This window comes from Oxyura jamaicensis, chromosome 15 (genome assembly GCF_011077185.1).
Source record: "Oxyura jamaicensis isolate SHBP4307 breed ruddy duck chromosome 15, BPBGC_Ojam_1.0, whole genome shotgun sequence".
NCBI classification, from domain to species: Eukaryota; Metazoa; Chordata; class Aves; order Anseriformes; family Anatidae; genus Oxyura; species Oxyura jamaicensis.
In genome coordinates, this window is record NC_048907.1 from 7,460,839 (window position 1) to 7,479,951 (window position 19,113).

The window sequence follows — 19,113 nt, forward strand, 5'->3', positions numbered from 1 at the left end:
TGTGCCAGTGCCTCAGTTTAAAGCCATTCCCCCTTGTCCAATCACTGCACTCCCTGACAAAGAGTCCCTCCCCAGCTTTCCTGTAGCCCCCTTTAGGTACTAGAAAGTTTCTATAAGGTATTGGAAAATCACTATTTCCTTTGATTGCTTCCTATGACCCATTATTGTTGTGCCTTTTGCTCTTCTGTTTGCTCTCACATTTGTTATAGGGCCACAAATTCTTCCTAGAACTCTTGGTATGGGACAACACAGAATATTTTCATTCAGTGGACCCTTCTAAACTACACAGTGACTATACAATTTCAGGCAACAGGTCTAAGTGACTTGGGTGAACCCTTCTAACACTAAGAGGTTAGAAGAAAGAAGGTTATGGGAAATGAGAACTTTTTAATGCTTCTGTCCAGGTTTTTGAACTGTCCTTTCCCTAAAGGAATTGAAATTCCTACCTCTACTGTAGCCGCTTACCATTCAACGAACAGGGTTTAACCCAAAACTTGGCTTGACAGGCTTTAAATTATGAGCAAGGAAAGTTTCAAGGACCTTGTTAATGACACCCTGCAGTTGCCTGGCCTAACTGCGAGCAGCACTAGAGGCATTAGCTGTCATGCTGCAGACACAGGAAAACAGATCTGCATCACTTAGCAACCATAAGGGATAGACTTTTCAAGGAAAGGTTTTAAAAAGAAAAATTCTGCACTGATAAACTTGACTTAGGACTTTGCAGAGAAAGCATCCCAGGATTCACAACAGATACGCCTGACCTCCATTTACTGCTTTGTTCCCCATTAATAATGTGATTTTCATGGTAGTATGGACAGAAACAGTACTTTAATTTCTTCAGTAAAACACATACCCACACAATACTTTATAAGTATGAAGTTATCTTTTCCTCCCAGGGTTGCAGCGATATTGAGAATAAACTAGTCACTGCATTATTTAAATACAAATATATGCAAGTCTCTATACATTCTTTGCCACATTTAAATTGCCTTCTTAGAATATGTAAGTATATACACCTTTTGATATAAAAATATCATTTATCGAGATTGAATTAAAAAAAAAAGAAAAGAAAGAAAGAAACCACTAAGATCTACTCATATCAAAGTCTTTTTGGAGGAAATTAAGTACATTAATTTCAGCTCAGGAAAGACCAGGCCACACGAAGAAGAAATTTGACTTCAGTCATAATTTCTCCAGAACACATTAATCTTGATATTCTTTTGCCGTAGCCCTTCTATCTATTGCCAAAATCCAAATATAACTCCAATATGCATCTTCGGTACTAGGTCCCCTAAGAAAGTGTATCAGTCAATCTGCTATACCTCTATTACTTTTCAGCCTTCAACCTCCAGCACAGTTACACCACTGTTCATGAGACTTTACCTCAGGCTCCACTCCAGTTGCAGTCCAGGACCCCGTTACATATACGTTTTTACCATACATGAGTGTTCATTGAGCCTCTTCTGACTGATACATGAATGGTCTAGCCTCGATAGATGGATTGCAGAACCCCAGGCAGAAAAGATAACACCGTAAGTTATTTCACTTGTAAATCACAATAGATTTTAACTCCTGGTATCTACAGATACAGCATTCAATTTTCCTAATTCTGATGACAGTATTAGATCATTTCACCAAAACAATACTTTTTTGGTTGCTACGTCCTCTCCCTTTCTTCCTCTTTTATCATAAAAGCAACTCTACTACGGAGGGACAGCCAAAGACTCCCATTTTATTACTGGCATAACCATCATATAACCTTGATTCACGGTATGGGCAAGATCAAAGATGTCAACAGTGTCACCAGATTTGGTTGCACACTTCCCCTAGAAGCCTAGAAGCAACTATCACAACCACTATGATAGGAAAATGAAAACTCAATTAAGATAGATCGACAATGAAGTCCCTTATGGGAACTAACTAGCAGCAACGAACGATGGTTAACACGAAAACACAGCACAGCGCCTTAGTGCATCGAGTCACTAACCCAGCTAAAGCCATCGCATCCCTGAGAGGCCTCTCGGTACTGAGGAAAGGACTTCCCAACTTAACATACTGCACTAATACTTTTTCAATAGCTCTATCATCAGGAACTAACCACCCACCACACCAAATGGTTTATACCACACTATTTATATTCTTCTTTTTCCTGACTCCATTCTCAGAAATCACATATTCATTTGATTGAAAACCCTTTTTTCTGCATCTTTACTTCACTCGAATCTACAATCTCAACACACAGTGCAGCTATGTCAAATCTTCATATTTAACTCAACACAGTCAGCTGCCGTGGAGCTCCTTCTCTTGTTTCCTGACCCATCACCACACATTCCCAGATCAGGGGAGCTCCATTTCTGTGGATCACTGATTCAGCCTTACACATCCCCAGCACTGTGGTGCCCACTCTCTGACCCAATAAAATGCCCTCCCCGCTTTGCCATCTCCTAACTCTTTAGTATTTTCCTTCTTTCAGAGATCTGCAATACCAGCAATGCAATCACCTACTGCTCCCTGGTTAACAGCAGCAACTAATTCAAAGTATTTGAAAAACAATTTTAACAATAACTGTTCTAGAATCAATCCTTCAATTTCTTTCCCTCTCCCTCACCCCAGAAATAATCACAGAACGGAACGACATGCACAACCCACAGCAGCAACAGATAAAGCCAGAATCTGGCACCTTCCCTAAATCACAACGCAGGCCAGTTAAAACAGCTTTTTTTCCCACACACACAACACCCTCACTGTAACAAACCTTTGAATTTTTCCAGTGGTCATATGCACCTAAGCAATAAATTCCTACTTACTCTGATCTGAGGGCTCCCAGTGCCTTGATGAATGAAAACCCCACAAATGGCAAATCTTCACCCGAGAAACCTGCCGGGTTCAACTGGCGCGCAGAGGATAAAACCCGCGAATTCTTCTCTGGTTCATCAAAATTTGAGGTGTCATCATCAGACTTGAGAGTAGGAACGAAGGGGGGAGGAGCTGGTGAAAAAAGCAAGGAGAAAAGACAAAATTCAGCTACAGTTCACTCTGCAACAGTCCCACTCATTCAGTGCTCGCAATGGCACTGCAGCTCCTGCTTTTAATCTTGCTAACACAAGCAGACTGAGCTGCTGCTCTCAAATCGTATTACAGCAACAAGAGATTAACCCTTCCGCTACCAACATGGCTTCCACTCTGCAGGCAGAGTATCTTCCACACTGATTAAGCTGGGTTTTAGGTTTGGGACTTTGGGTTGGTATTTTCTTGTGGATTTTTTTTCATTTTGTTTTCCCAAATATACATTGAATCAATTCAAAACACCAGGGTAATGAAATCATTGCTGCAATATAGCTAGAAGTCATTCAACTCCGATTCATCTAGAAAATGTCTCCAGCCTATCCATTTAATGAAGACACTATATGAGAATGTAGCCTGAGCTTTTGCTAAGGGATAATATCTACCCTTTAATACTGCCAAGAATGTCCCCAGCATGGGCTTCTAAGCAGCAGTAAACTAGTCTTTCTCCTGGACGCTTTTAATAAATTACAGCTACTGAAATCTGATTAGACTTTAGGAAGAGAAGAAATATCAGCAAGATTTTATTTATCCAGAAGAGCTTGCTAAAGATCTGGAACTCTTGTTGGGACACCACTGCAGTCTGGCTCTGATACAATCAGCTCAGAAGAGAGGTATATATAGCTGGAATTACAATGTATTTTCTACTACAGTTTCTAAATTAGTACAATTTAACTTGCTAAGCAGTTGGTGGATTTCAGCTGATTTTCTAACATTTACCTCAGTTTAATTAACCAAGGGAACAAAAGGACAAGTAATTCTCATTGATGTGCAGCACCCTAGCTACCTGCTGGCTTGGCTACGTGTGTGAAAGGAATGAATGCAAAAGCCTGCTGTGCAATTCCTACCTCACTAAATCACATTTTCTTTTTTTTTTTTTTTTCTTTTTATTTAATCACTCAGGTCCTCACTCACTGCAAATCCACTAATCTCTTTTTTTGCTCTATGAAGGAGACAGCTCTTCAGTTGGTAACTAGAACACAGCCCATTGTCACAAGCTGATGGAAGTGTAGTGTGCTAAAACCGTTACCATGGATCCAGTATAGATCTCCTGTAGCTGAAGGGCTGATGAGAATTGAAGAACCGGGAACAAACATTACAACCCCTGCAGTGCAGGCTCCCTGCTCCTCACTCTCTGCATGCTCCGCGTTTAACCCTACCTGCCTGCATTCGTGACAGATGCTGATGCTTATCTGACTGACACAGGCAGAATGAGTCACGGCTGGAGCTTGCTAGCTCCCTCTAGGTTGCCAAAGCCTTTCACAGCCTGCTTTTTAACTCTTAATTCTCTAGACAAACCTATGCTTAAACTACCCACCAGACCAGTATTAATAGCCAAAAAAATCTGTCTTTGTAAACTGCCAAATCACAACTGCACACGCATGCTTCGTTAGCAGCTCCCCGAGGAGCCATTCTGACGCTGCTGCTGAGCAGGAACGAGAGAAGGAATTCCATGAAGCCGATAGGATGCTGCTCACGTACAGTAGTTCCAAGCACATCAGAATGAGATAAATGGGGGGAAATATACAAATTTAAAAGGTTCAGCAGTAAGCACTTTTACTTACTGGCCCCAGAACATTTAGATTTTCTGTCAATATCATGCATTTATTAAGTTCTGCTATTTTATTGGTTACAATGTGTATTTAGATCCAGTATAATACTGACGTCTATGTATTGTAAACATATTTTTGGAATATAGATCGTTTATTAGGATTTTTTTTTTAATTCACTTAATGTCAGGACAACATCAAGCTACTCTTTCATATGCTCTTAATGATTAAAAAGATGGAAGCAACATAATACAGTTCATAAGTATATCATCTTTAATGCAGATATAACTCCAAAGTTACAGTTAATTCATAGCAGAGGAGGATAATTACAGGAATTAATATTTTTTAGTTTAGCATCTCTGTTTAAAGAACTTCGCACATCCTCTTAGAGGAAGGGGTTGCCATGAGGTTTTTAGTATTGTCTTTGAAGACAGATTGAGTTGATAGGTAATTGAGAAAACAGCAAACTATTCCCTTCATTTGGGGAAATCTAGAATCTTTCTTAAAGAGGTAGCAAAAAACAAGCCACATTTTTATAATGGTATAACATCCCTGTTATATACTCCTCAGATTCTGACAGTTAACTTCAGCTTATAAAGAGAGATCTAGTGTCTTCCTTCTCACTGGAATGTAGCTAAAGAGCTTTAACGAGTCATCTTCAAGCCATTACAATTAAAAAGAAAGTCTTTCTTCTAACCAAGAATAAGAATACCTAGCCAAATTACATGCATAAAAATATACAATTTAAATATGCCTATGATCAGCACGCACTTAAAAAGATAAAATAGATTCAATAGGGGAACAATGGATGCAAAAATGAAAAACTGAACGTGAGACAGACTAAACCCTTGGGGCTGGTGGGTATCTAATTTAAGAGCGCAGAATTTTACACTACAGTTTCTTCTAATGTTTAATAGATGGGCACAAATAAGAGAAATTGTGAACGCTATTTTGAAAAATATTGAAAATGCATTTGCTCTCTATTTTACATTCACTAAAAATCCATGACTGACAGTCCAAAAACTGCAACTTTGCAGTATAGCCTTGTTACAATACTTTTATCAAGAAACAGTAGTGACTAGCGAAAAAAATTAGAACAGTCATTAAAAAAAGGAGGAGGCAAAAAAACACCTCAAGATGTTAAGTCATTCTGAACTGTCAACAGTGATTGCAAACGAGATTCAGAGCTTCTTCCGAAGTTTCAGGACACTGCAGAAAACCCACTTAGGAATAAAAGGGAATATCTCTATGGTAAAAAATGCTAGGTCCATTCTGTCTGACTGCTTGGTAGCTTCTTCTTAGTCCAGTATTCCTAAGACTAAGAAGTCCTCCCCCTGATGTCCCAACTGCCTACAGAATAGTCTTGTAAAAGCAAGCTAATATGGATATCAATTTGGTTCTCAACGAGGGTCACATGGTGACACAATCTCTAGCCAATCTCTAATAATCCATTATTATTTCTTGCTTAGAATCACAGGACTCACACAGTTATTGTATTTTTGGAACAAGAATGAATGCAAATGGATAGATGTGCTTATCAGTTCCTTCTTTAAAAGGAAGAATCCTTCAGCAGAGGTCAAGATAAGCCTACAAGAACTAAATACTAAAACCACACCATCACATCTGACAAGGTGAAAAATTTGCACTTCTTTCAGGCTCACCCCAAAGGAAGGCAAAACTATTAGTCAAAAAAGACAGTAGACCCGATGCTTCTAGGCTTACAAACTATATGGCAACTCTTTCTTCCTTTGATATGTTTCAAATGAACGTATATGTTCTGTTTACCATTTAAAGTATCTTGGAAGGAACTGCATGCTTTAAAAAAAGCCAGTTGCTTGCCTAGATACCTCTCTACTTGTGGAAGGATGTAACCCTCTTCCATCTGTTCCAAAGAATGACTTTCAGAGGAAAAGGGGGTGTTGTAGGTTGCTAAGTTAAACCAAAACCACAATGCAGTACTTTAACCAATTTATCATCAAGATTGGATAAAATGTCTCTTCTGGAAAAAAAGGGGGATTCGTTTGGTTATTTTTTGGTGGGGAGGGGAAGGCCTGGTTTGTTTGTTTGTTTTCCCTGCACCAGTATGTGTATTTGTGACTAGTTCAAGGAATATTGCCTTAATTAGGTCCTTCCCTCCTTTCAAAATATTTTTATGCGAATTCATAGAAGAGAGAGCACATTTCCCCTGGGACAGTGAAAGACTTAAATGAAATAGGAAATTTACAGGAAATACAAAACACTTCTAAAGAATAAAAGTGTGTCTTCTCTTGATCTACAAGGTGATCTATATATACTTGCAGGGGAGAAGCATCCGCACAGCCTTTTTAAGTAGGTTAGGCGTTACTCTCTCATGTTTTAAGAGGCCTATTTCAGTACAGTGTTATGGAAGAAAAAGAGAAAATAGCAGGTCTAACGGACATAATTTAAGGATGTTTTGTCTAAGGCCACTTGAACATTATATTAGGTCTAAGCCATCTATGTAACAGTATTTTAACATCTTCTCTGTTATTTCAAGGCAATGATCCAACACATACATTTCTGCTAATAAAAGTCATCTTCAAGCTGACATGAAAGTGATCTCCACTTAGAGAGACAAGTCAACACATTTTTTCTGAAGGCAAACAGCTAAATGAAACATCACAATGTTTAACTGTTAGCATACTGAATGACAACTTGGGGTTTAGCGTGAATTGCAGAATTATGAACAGGGAGATTTAGGTTACTGCCTGTTTAATAGCAGAAGACAGCCTAAAATCAATCTTCAACACTTTCTGAAGTCCTCCAGTTGCACAAGACCTTCGTTCCTTTCTTCTCATACATTTAGCTTCCCGATACAAGACCAAATATGCCATTCCAATTTCAAGACTTCTTGGAATACAGTTACAAAACAGTTCTTAAAATGAATGACTCTTTATGCTATACATATATACCAGACTACAACAGAATGTTCTGACAGTCTCTCAGATAACCTTTATTAGACAGATTTTTCATTTCAGATTAAACAGCTGATACGATTTCTGGTTTTCAGACAAGAGGTGGGTAGCAATATTATTATTAATATTGACAGATTATACAGAATGTAGCCTTGTTGCCAATAAATCTGGTATGTCACCTCCCTATATTCTACCTCACATTCTAGATACTTATCAAATACCCAGTTGGTAGTCCTGTTACCAATTTTTCAGTTAAAATCTTGATCATTTAGCTGAATGACAGCTAAAGATAAGTTAATTCTAGTAAATAAAAATCGAAAATATTCTTTGGAAAATTCTGTCAAATAAAACAATCTTGTGAAAGTTTTGTTTTTGTTTTTTAAGCTTTAGAAGTCGTTAAATAGAATAAGTTGATGAATACAGCCAGCAAAATCTGCAAAGATGTTTCAATAAAAACACTCCTAAGGAAGAATAAAATTACCGGTTGACAGATTCAGTTAAAATTCACCTTTGGTTAACGACTGGGTTCTCTCTATGTAACTTAAGAGCTGCTTCTACACACACGTTAACTGACCCCAGGGAAGATGGGAGCTTTTTGAAAGGCAACTATCTTTTGGGAAGGGGTTTACTTAAAAATCAGATATTTCATAGGTTACTGTAACAACAAAATGTAACACAGAAAACCCCCTTAATTGCACATTCTTAACCAAGAGTGGTGCATTACGAATGGTAATCCTGGAGTGCCCAGCATGATCATTTAAATACTTGCAAGGCATGGGTACCAATTTTTTCCTTTCTCAGTCTGAAATAGAAATAAAATCACTGCTTTTATAGAGTAGAGGGAAGTCTGAGTGTGTTGACACAGAATTGATTTAACAATGACCTATTAGAGATAAATTCATATTCTATACCCCCAAAATCTTACCATATTAACTTGAGGAAGTGAGATTTCTTAGTCTAACTCTAAATCCTGTGACCCCTTCCAGCACTCACTGGCTTCCTAATTTTCTCAGGCTGCCATTGCTCCAGTTAAACCCCACTATCACAGGAGGTCAAGATAAAAAAGAAACCTCTTAGATAGCCCAGGCTGAACCCATCAAGGCTTTTGAATAGAACTATGGTGACACTGCCCTTAATAGGCCAGCAAATGGAGAACCACTGCAGAGAGCAAAGCAATAGGTGATACATTGAATCTGCTACTAAAATCAAGAGGACTGCTGTGTTTTGTGCCAGTTGCAATGAGGTTTTTAAGATGTATGAGACATAACAACCAAGTCAGGGGTCAAAACTGAATGAAACTTCACCATAGGTGGATCTGGATATTACAGGGAATGATGCAATCCACTGGACAGCTGCAGGCAAAAACAGGATTTAAAAAAAGATCCAAATTACTATTTTAACCTTTATAATGACATCAGTGCTTGCCCATCAGAATTACTGTTATTACATGAAATGGCAAAAAGACTCTCAATTAATTTGTGCAGTTGTGTAAATGCTGGACAAGCAATTGCCAGGGAAACACCACAGCAAATGCTCAAATGACTTTTTTTCCAGATATAAGATAATATGATAAAAATGCAATACAAAAATTTCAGAAATGGAAACTGGTAGCTTAGACAGAATTCTGGGTAAAGAAGGCAGAGTGAGCTGAAGCCTGGGAAACATACGTTGAAATGATGAGAAGGATTTCTCACTCAGGGCTCAAAGGCTCTCTATGGGCAGAAACAATGGCATTTACCAGAACGGCAGCTCCACAAGTTCAGAATTAATGAATCAACAGAAAAATGAGTAAACATTCTGTGGAGTTGACAGCTGAAGTGCTGAGATAGTCATCAAAAGCAGAAGCATTGGCTTAGCAATTTATAGAAATTAGAGCACAATCATTGCTCTTACTACAGGGCAGCATATTTTATAAGGAATATATGGCAGACATGTTCTTTGTGCAGATAATCTTACAGTCCAAATAACTTAAAGAGTATCCAATGTAACTTGGGCAGAGATCACTGATGACCTCGGAAATACTTGGTTTCGCCACAATGCCGGTGCCTCAGTACTTCCAAATATTAAATTCCGTTATTTCCTTTGTGTTATAAACTACTTTTTACATAGAAAGTTATCTGCTTTTTTCAAAAAAAAAAAAAAAAAAAAAATTTACTCATTTATTAGTCACATTAACTTTGAGAAAAAAAAACAGTGCCCCCTATGACCTCTGACATTTTATCACCTACAGGAAATCAAAAAAATACATATATTGAAACTAGATCGTAAACAATGAAAGATAAAGATACAATGGGAAAAAAAAAAAAAAAAAGATGAAGCCAAAATTAATCAAACTGAAGTGTAAAAGGCCTGAAAGAACACACTGGTGCATTTTAATCTGATAAAAGACACGTAAAGGCTACCGTGATTTTCTAGTCTAGTGCCTACAGTAATATGGCAATTGCATCAGAATTCATATAGAAATGTATGAAACTTCATCTTACAATTTTCATCTAAGAGATGTTAACTCATCCTATCCAAAAACCCAAACAAATTGTTTTGTTAAAAACACGTACGCCAGAACACAGTCTTGTTTCATTATTAATGGCTCATATCAAACACACTTAAATACTCACATTGTACACATTTTCACGTTACCCAAGAAATCAGGAATTGTTTACAAATGCAGTGTTATTCTACTTACAGTTACGGATATTATCCCAGTCAATTTTAGCAAAGAATGGATGGCAGCAGAGTCCCTCGTAACCCAGCCTTTCCTTCTGCCCACAAAGCAAGCTCTGGATCAGATCCAGAAATTCACCACTGACTTTCACATCCTCTGGGAACTTCAGAAACCTCTGGGTTAAAAAGAAAAGAATTTTGTTCAGTAGCAAAACAGTCTCAGAACAGTAAGATTCTTAAGCTTCAATAATCTGAGATACATCAGGCAAAAGAGATGAATATTAAATAAATATTACATCAGACAAATGGTAGACCCAGTTCACCATCTTATGCTGAACAGTGGTCAATGGCATACACAAATAGAAGAGCACAAGACACTTCCCCAGAGAATCCTCCCAAGCTTACAAGAATTTGTGGCTTAGGATTTTCTGAACCAGGGAAAATATCTTTGTATTTACCAGATCTCAATGCATTATTCTTTGAAGATTCTTCTGTATTTGTTTAGTTACTCCTTGAACTCATATAAATGTTCAGTAGCTGCAAACTTATGATGGGCAGATCTTTGCCATAATGTGCTGTGTGAAGTATCCTTTTGGGTTTGTTCTGTAGTTACTGTTGGCTACTTTCATTTGATACCCCCAATTGTCAAAAAATATGATAAACAATGATTCTTCATTCACTTTTTCCCAGATAAATGATTTTTTTTTCATATTAACTCCTAACATTCGATGTGCTATTTTTGTTCAGTAACTAAAAACTAAATTAACATTTTTCTAGATCGTAGTTTCAAAATACTTTTCCTGAGCCCACCACTAGGTAATGTGGGGATACTTTTCCTTTCACATGCACTGATTTGAATTTATTTACAATAAATTTCACATGACATTTTAATCATGGAGACACTCAATATCCCCAAGTCTTTTTGCAGCTCTTCACAGCTGGCCCTTGCTTTACTATCCATAAACATCATTTGATAACTTTATCAATTCATGATTCATCCTTTCAATTATTTTCCTCTGTTATTTTGGAGATGCTACAGTTACAGGTGCCTGAAACGCACAGCTAAATCTGTTTTAATTCCTGTATTGCAGATAGTTATTTTTGGACTGCTGTTATAAAAATAACTTTATATCTGCAATACAAAGGTATGTATAAATAAAATACAAAAATCTTTATAAAGTATATACACACACTAAATATGTTATGAACATGTCAAAGTCCATAAGCTCCTTTTCCCAACCATAATATATATATACACATCTATATATATATATATATATATATATACATATACAGACATATATATATATACACACACACACATCTGTATCTATTATATATTTATATAGTCTTTAGTGACAACCTTTTTACCCAGGAACATGGAAGGAATTCTCTCTACCTGGAAATTCATGATGTTATTGAAAGTTTTTGCTGAGGTTCCCTCGGTGAACGGAGATCTTCCATAAATCATTTCGTATGCAATGACTCCTAAGGACCACCAGTCACATTCTGGGCCGTAAGAAGCTTTGCCATCCCCATTCAGTCCTGTCAGCATTTCTGGTGCCATGTAATCAGGAGTACCAACAGGTAGCTTGGCATTTACCTAGAAGCAATAGAAGCAAAGATATTCCAAGTGAAGTTACAGAAAGCAAGCTATTTGATACAAAAAAGGAGTCCAATAATTAGAGCTGTCACTGCAAACTATATGCAGCTGAAGTAAAATAGCAGCATTATAAAAAGCACAGCATTACCGAACAGCGATGTTTTGAGCAGTATGCATACTCTAGCACTACTGCTTCAACTGCTATTAATGGGAACAACATAGCAGAACTTTCAAAAAAAGTATAATTTAGACATAACTATTCCCTGCTTTCATTCCGTTCTGTGTCATCCCTACCTTTTTGCCTTGTGTTCAGGATCAGCTAGTATTCAAATTACATGAGTGCTTAAAAAAGGTAATTCAGAAACCAAAACTGGAATCATATTTGCACTGTCATAAAAGAGTGAAACAAACAAGCAGGGAAACTAACACAGAAACCTGAAGAAGATTGAAAAGATGCATAACATAAGAAGAAAAAAACTTACAAGAAACATTCACTGCAGAGAAACACCGAACGAGGAAAAATGAAAAAGATCAGAAATCATAGAACAAATGAGGAATCTGTTCTATAACTTCATATTCTCTCTTAGATCTATTTCAAATTACTGCTTGAAAAAAGTTCAACTTATTCACAGCATTGAATACAGTGCTTTTTGGTGGGTAAAGCTGAATCCCTGAACATTGGAATGTGACTCAATTTAATTAAGAGCTCTCCGTCTTTAGAACTATGCCAGCTTAGTTACAGCAAACATAACTTTCAGTCCAATTGCAAACAATTGTGTAAATCCATAACCTTCTTTAAACACACCATTCAACAGTTGTGAGAATCTCTAAAAATATGATTTTGTATTGCAATACAGCACAATCAGAAAGACTTGCCTTTACCCTACTTACATACTAAAATTTGAATACGCAAATACTTATTTACTGAGAGCTGCAAAAGATAGCCAAGCTATCTTATCAGTTTGAAAAGACATTCATGAATGGAAAAATATCATTGTGAATAGATTCCACATCGGACAAGAAAGGCAGAAGAACAAGGTGTAATCAAGGAACACATATAACATCAATTCTCTTTTTGACTGGAATATCCAAACAAGCCATAGACAAATCTTAAATCCACATCATTACCATTTTGTTTATTGTCATTTTGGCAGCTGACCCAAAGTCCACCAGTTTAATGTGTCCTATTCGGTCAATTAAAACATTCTCTGGTTTGATATCTCTGTAAGCAAAGAATAAAGCAATCAGTACCTTTTTATGCTGTTCCCCACTGCCACATCTGCACATGAGTACCTCCCTTTTCAGCTACACTCAACCATATGCTCAGCTGGATAAAACCTTAACAATGGATTAGGATTTGAGTCTTACTTCCAGTCCATTCTGCTTCCAAGTTAATACAAAATTAGTGAAGTTCCCCATATTTCATGGAAATTTAACAGTCATTGACAAAAGATGGAAAGAAAAGATGGTTTTGCACTGACCTATTGAGATACTTTGACTATGGCGTAACTGAGTTACAGGAAAGTATTACGTAGCTTTCATCCTAAATTTCTTCCCAGCTTATTCCATGCATCTTTCAAATCCATTAGAAAGCCACAGCCTGTATGCTCCAAGTGCAGCCACTATGGCTGCTTGGAACATAAAATGCTGCGTAACATTTTCAAAGTCTCAGAATAGAATAAATTTATGGAATAAGTTTTTCTTAGAAATAGACACCTATAAAAAATAAAATGTTCAGTTATACCCATCAATAAATGGGATAAATCACCAACGTGATTTGAAAAATGCATACAGTTATAGCCTCCGTGCCTTGATATGATCTTTAGAAAACTCAGTGATATTTAACTATTCCAACATACTGTACTGCCCTGTTCACCAGTCAGGGTACAACAAGCTCTACCAATTACACTATTTTCTGTAACGTTTGGTTCTAATAACAACAAGCCTTCAGTTCTGGAAAATATTTTTGTTCCTTAGTGCAACATTAAGGCCTCTTTTTACTAAGCCTCCAGAAAATATATGCAACGATCCTCTTCTAATTTCAGTTTGAACTTTATATCAAAGTTAATGCTTTTAGCTGCAATTACAGTTGGAGTATGATTAATTTTCTAATTTTCCCTCCTGATACACCACGTGAAATACTGTCCTTGAAGAGGACAGAATATAAAAAACAAGAATGCATCATTCCAGAACACTATCTGGAACAATACTGATTCAATACTATGTGCAATGCAAAGCAATCTTTACCTACCGGTGTACATAACCCATCTGATGGACACTGTGAATGGCCAGAACCAGCTCTGCAAGATAAAACTGCACCATAGTCTCATCCAGGTGGTCCTCGTACCGGTTTAAGAGTGACAGTAAGTCCCCTCCAGGCTGATACTCCATAACCTACATACAAATTTAGAGGAAGAGATACACTTTATATGTATCTAAGACATTCCATTCAACTCCTCCATATTATACTGGACACATATCAAAGAGCAGAATGGAATGCAGGAAAATTTACAGAAGATAAGGACGTTTCAGCCATCACATTCTTAACAATGGTAACAGTGTTCAATAGAGAAGAAACAAAGTATTCTTTACCAAGTAGAGATTTTTCTTGTCTTGAAACGCATACTGTAACTGTGGAATCCATGGACTGGTACTCTGAGATAATATACTGCGTTCTTCTTCAAAAAATGACACCTATAAAAAAGAAAATGTTCAGTTACATCCTGATCAAAATGGGTTAGAATATATCAGAATTCCCTGGTTTTAGAAAGATGAAAGTCTGTGCCAAAGACACACATCACACACATACAAAAATACTTAGAAACCATTAAATGCCATTTCCTTGTGATATGCACCTTTAAAAGAGTAATTTTACACCTTCTGCTTTCAGTTCCCCTCACACCTTTTGTTTAGTTCCTTTGCAACTGAACACTCCCTGCAGCAAAGCTCAGCTCTCCTGTCAAACTGGAGAAGCATCTACCAGTTTGGAGTGCCATCCTGACTTCATCTGGATTGGCCCTAATAAAATAAAAGAAATCTCAAAAAGCAGAAAAGATGCTGTGACAATTACAGGGTAGCATCTCACAGCTAATTCTATAACAAATTAATGTAAGATATAGTACAAGTTTATCTTGAAATCCTACTTTAGCAACTATTCCATTATTCATATGTACAACCAGACAACAAGGAATTAGTTTTATTACAGAAATATTGCTAGTTCATTGAGATCAGTGGTCCCTACTTTCACTGACTATGTGTCATATTGAGGGTAACATAATAGTTTGCTTTTCTTGCCAACCTGTGCCACAGCAAGAGTAATTTCAATTTACTTTCATTTTTGACAGCCACAGACAATGCTAGAGAATCTCAGGAGCAATGTAACTGCAGCCATATATTGGGAACAACTAATTTAGATATCGCTGTACAAGTTCATGAGGCCTTTCACAGAATGTGTCCTCCATGCCATCTCTCATCAATGAAGGATTAACTTCTACTTCTCACCAGCCTCTGGAAACCACCTCCATTACCTTTTTTTAAAAAAAAAAAAATCAAAGTTTTCAAGTAGCACATCTCTCAAGTTAATGAGAGGCTCTCCATAAAAATTCAGTCACCAGTTTGCTTTCACACCCACTCTTGACATTCTACATTGCTCTTTAAAATTAAAAAAATAATGAATAGATTGCCTGAAAATTCAAGACATCAAGTTGTTCATCAAGCTGATCAATACAGATTTAATATATTTCTTGTTTCTATTGTTTCTTGTTTAATAATTAAAAACACTCTTTGAGACAATGATTTTTTTTTTGTTTTGAATGGTATCTCACCTAGTAGATTCACGGTCTATGACAATGACTTTTACCCACAGCAAAACTACACACAAATGTGATATTTCACTGAAATGTAGAACGATTCTTCCCATTCCATTTTATATTAAATAAAAATTTGTAAATTTATAAAAATTAAATTCAGTATAATTGTAGCGTTAAAAAGGAAATGCTTCACAACTTGTAGTTTATTGTTCTAACATCATAACAACAAAATATACATACATGCTCCTGCGCCAACAAAGACTCCTTGCTCATCACCTTCATAGCATACACATCACCTGTAGCTTTCTCTCTTACTACTTTTACATCTGCAAAGTGACCACAGCCAACCACGCTCTTTACTTCAAAATCCTTCACACTTGGTTGCAGTTCCCTTAATTCAGCTATAGTCTCTGCATCTATAAAAATAAAACATTTTTACATTAAACATAAACACAACATCCGCAACAGGGAATAAAAAAATAAAGCACAGTCTTCTCATTCCAGTCTCTATAGAAATGTTAAATCATACCAGAATATGCTTCTTTAAAAAAAGTGTATGCAAGTACTAGAAAAAGACAGTATTAATGCATAGTTAAGACTGAAATATGGTGCATACAAAAGAATCAGGAAATGCTAAGACAGTTCCCATAGCAACCATAATTCTGTCCCATTCATAACATCAGAGGCTGATAGCCTCTTTTGTTTCTAATTTCTTTCCAACCATCCTTTTGCCAGCACAAAATACATTCGTTAAATCCAAGGGCTTTACCCAGTGAGTTCCACAAGTCAAGTGGCAGGGTTCAGCCCTCTGCCTGTGGGAGGCACTAGTCTATTGTCTAACAAATAACCGTTGGCATTTATTTCAGATGTTTGGTTTAAGCTTCCCATTGACTAGTTTCCAACGGTATGCAATGTGATAAACAAGTACTCTCTGTAGCGTTCTAAAAATTCTTCAGACTCCATCGAAAAACTACTCTCAGCCTAATTAACATCTAGAAACTGTGGGATGGAACTCTTACAGCGTACATAAGTTACCTTTAACCAAATTTTTAGTGTATCCTAATTGAAAAGTTTTTGTTGTTGTTGTCGTTGTTTTAAAAAAAAAAAAAAAAGAATCTGAGCATGTTGTCAGTAAAATATTTCTTCCATCTGGAATTATTTCTGAAGTACAGGATTACTACTTACAGATCACACAGGAAAATAGGCTAAGACATGGAATCTGAAATACTAGTTCAAGCTGAAAGAGACGTGTATTAGCAAGTTAATTTCTATATCTCTCCTCACCTTTAGTCACTGCTCTGCTTCAACTTCTGATATAATTCTGTTGTATACACTCGGAACTTTAAACTTTTATCAAAAGTGCCTCTTCAACTATAAGTAAAATACAAGCTACGAAGGGTGGGTGAACTTTAGAGTCACAGCACTTCAAAGCCACTGGCCTTTTTGGACCTGACAAGGTTCCCCTTGTAACAGTGAGTCTGGCCACAAGAAGTCAGATGCAAATCCTACGTTACAATCGTTAACAAATAACTAGAGCATCATTTAAGCATTTATATTTTCACGCATTATCTTTTAAAATGACATCTGAAGATTAGCCTAAAATCCACTTACACTTCTTGACAAAGTTGCCCACAGGTTTAATTTTCATTAAAGAGGGGTTTCTGCATTCTTCAAAAAGAACAAATAAAGAATCAAGGATGCCTTCCCGGGAGAGAGGAGACATCTGCTGTTGAGTCACAAAGAGTGGCTTCCCCTGGAATAAAAAAGAAGCAACAGCAGATGGAGTCTCAGACAACAATGAAAAGCCTCACATCAATAACATATGTATAGAACAGATTATATATTATCTATTTAAAAATTACTACTTTAAAAATTAGACAAATAAGGCAAAAGCATGAGGTAAATACATCAACTCACTACATCTATCTGTAAGAGCTGTCACAGGTATTTGACTTTTAGACAAAGCAATCTTGTAAAGGTTGTTAAAGTTCAAATTGCAGCTTTCCTGAAATCGTCTGCAATCTACTGCTGATTCTCATCTGACTGGCGTGTTCTTGACATTGTACCATATGTTTTTTCCATGGCACAAATAGTTTAAGCAACCAGCATCAATATTAGCTCTGGAAGCGAAAGCTGTTGAACATCATCTGATCAAATAGCAGCTGGTTAGGTAAACCCACCTCATGACAAACCCTGGGTTACATCACCATGAAAAAAACTGCGGACTGGAAGCCACAAAATGCAATATTACACCTTTATGTAGGAAAAGCCCCTCAGAATAAAACATTAAGAGGTGCAGGTGAAAAGAAGACCAGCTACTATCCTCTCAGCTTCACGTGAACAAGGTACATGCTTTGGACTTGGACAAAGCATTGAAGTAGTGTTTCCTTTTGCCCCTTCCTCCACAACCCTCCACCCCCGGGCATGCTTTGGGCGCCCAACCCAATAAGAAAAGCTGCGCTTGGCACACGGTACGGCCAAACTGGAGCTCGCCAAACCCCAGGCCAGCCGCTCTTTACCTGGAAGAGCAAGTTGAGGCGGGAGACGCGGCTGGCGATGGGCTCCATAGGGCCGGGCTCTGCCGGCTGCCGGGCACCGCATTTGAACTTCAACATCCCGTCAGCGCAGCTGCAAGAACACAGCGCCGCAGCCCTGCCGCAGCCCCGCCGCGCCCCTTCCCTCAGCGCCGGCCCCGCGTGCCCGGCCCCTTCCCGCCCTCGCCGCGCGCCCCAGGCCCCGGCCCCGTTTTCCCGCCGCCCCGGTTTGAACGGCGCCTAAGGGCGGGGCCTGGCCGCCGCCGCTGACGCGAGCCCGGCGCCCGCTCCTCGGCCAATGGCGGGGCCGCGGGCTCCCGTGAGGCGCTGCGGGACCAGGCCTGAAGGGGTGTGGGGTGCTCCTGGCCGGGCGGGCCGCTTGGCCCCTGTGTTAACGCTTTTTGTGTGTTTTTGTGGTAAATCTGCAAAGGCAGGTGGCTCCTTGTGAGCAGCTCGGGCTGGAGCTAGTGCAAGGACAGACTGGACGTCACAGCTGGCAGCACCGGCCTGCCACAGGGGAAATAAAAACGTTTTCAGCAGCTTAAATGTTATTTGGAGTGCTTATTTCACCTTTACGCTTTTTTTTTTTTTTTTTTTTTTTTTTTTTTTTTTTTTTTTGTGATAACTGGCCCTTTTCTTCCTGTATAGGGTCATTATGTTGAAAGTGAAGCAGTAGAGGGAATGTTCCTGCTTGGCATCCCTTCCCATGTGCCACCCATCCCTCTGCCAAGCACGCACAGCACAACCACGTTCAACACCTCAGTCACAGGGATGTCAGTGCAGGACACAGGGATGAAGCACTGATACTACCCGCAGTTACACAGAGTGCAGGACGCTATCTCAAAGCACTGATCCTTGTTACACAGCGTCTTGGCAGGGTTTGAGCTGGTAGCAGAAATCTAGGTGATAGGGTTCCTTAAAAATAACTGTCATGCCATGGAGTGACATAAAACGACATTT

At 38.1% G+C, this 19,113-nt stretch overlaps 1 protein-coding gene across 13 annotated transcripts in view; it reads right to left on the reverse strand.

The window, feature by feature from the left end:
- Window positions 1–18,348, reverse strand: part of CIT (citron rho-interacting serine/threonine kinase) — a 74,165-nt gene extending 55,817 nt beyond the window's left edge. For 6 of the 13 annotated variants that reach the window (XM_035340989.1, XM_035340983.1, XM_035340982.1 and 3 more), the window contains exons 1-9: window positions 18,139–18,347; window positions 17,231–17,372; window positions 15,860–16,035; window positions 14,403–14,504; window positions 14,062–14,204; window positions 12,939–13,032; window positions 11,607–11,810; window positions 10,230–10,383; window positions 2,808–2,988 (exon numbers count right to left, since the gene is read on the reverse strand). In XM_035340989.1, coding sequence (XP_035196880.1) covers window positions 2,808–2,988; window positions 10,230–10,383; window positions 11,607–11,810; window positions 12,939–13,032; window positions 14,062–14,204; window positions 14,403–14,504; window positions 15,860–16,035; window positions 17,231–17,372; window positions 18,139–18,234 — 1,292 coding nt within the window. In that variant the 5' untranslated portion in view covers window positions 18,235–18,347. Of the gene's footprint in view, window positions 1–2,807; window positions 2,989–3,449; window positions 3,496–10,229; window positions 10,384–11,606; window positions 11,811–12,938; window positions 13,033–14,061; window positions 14,205–14,402; window positions 14,505–15,859; window positions 16,036–17,230; window positions 17,373–18,138 lie in introns of those variants that run through there. The other 7 variants (XM_035340976.1, XM_035340986.1, XM_035340975.1 and 4 more) reach the window with 3 other exon arrangements.
- Between the last annotated feature and the right edge of the window lie 765 nt (window positions 18,349–19,113).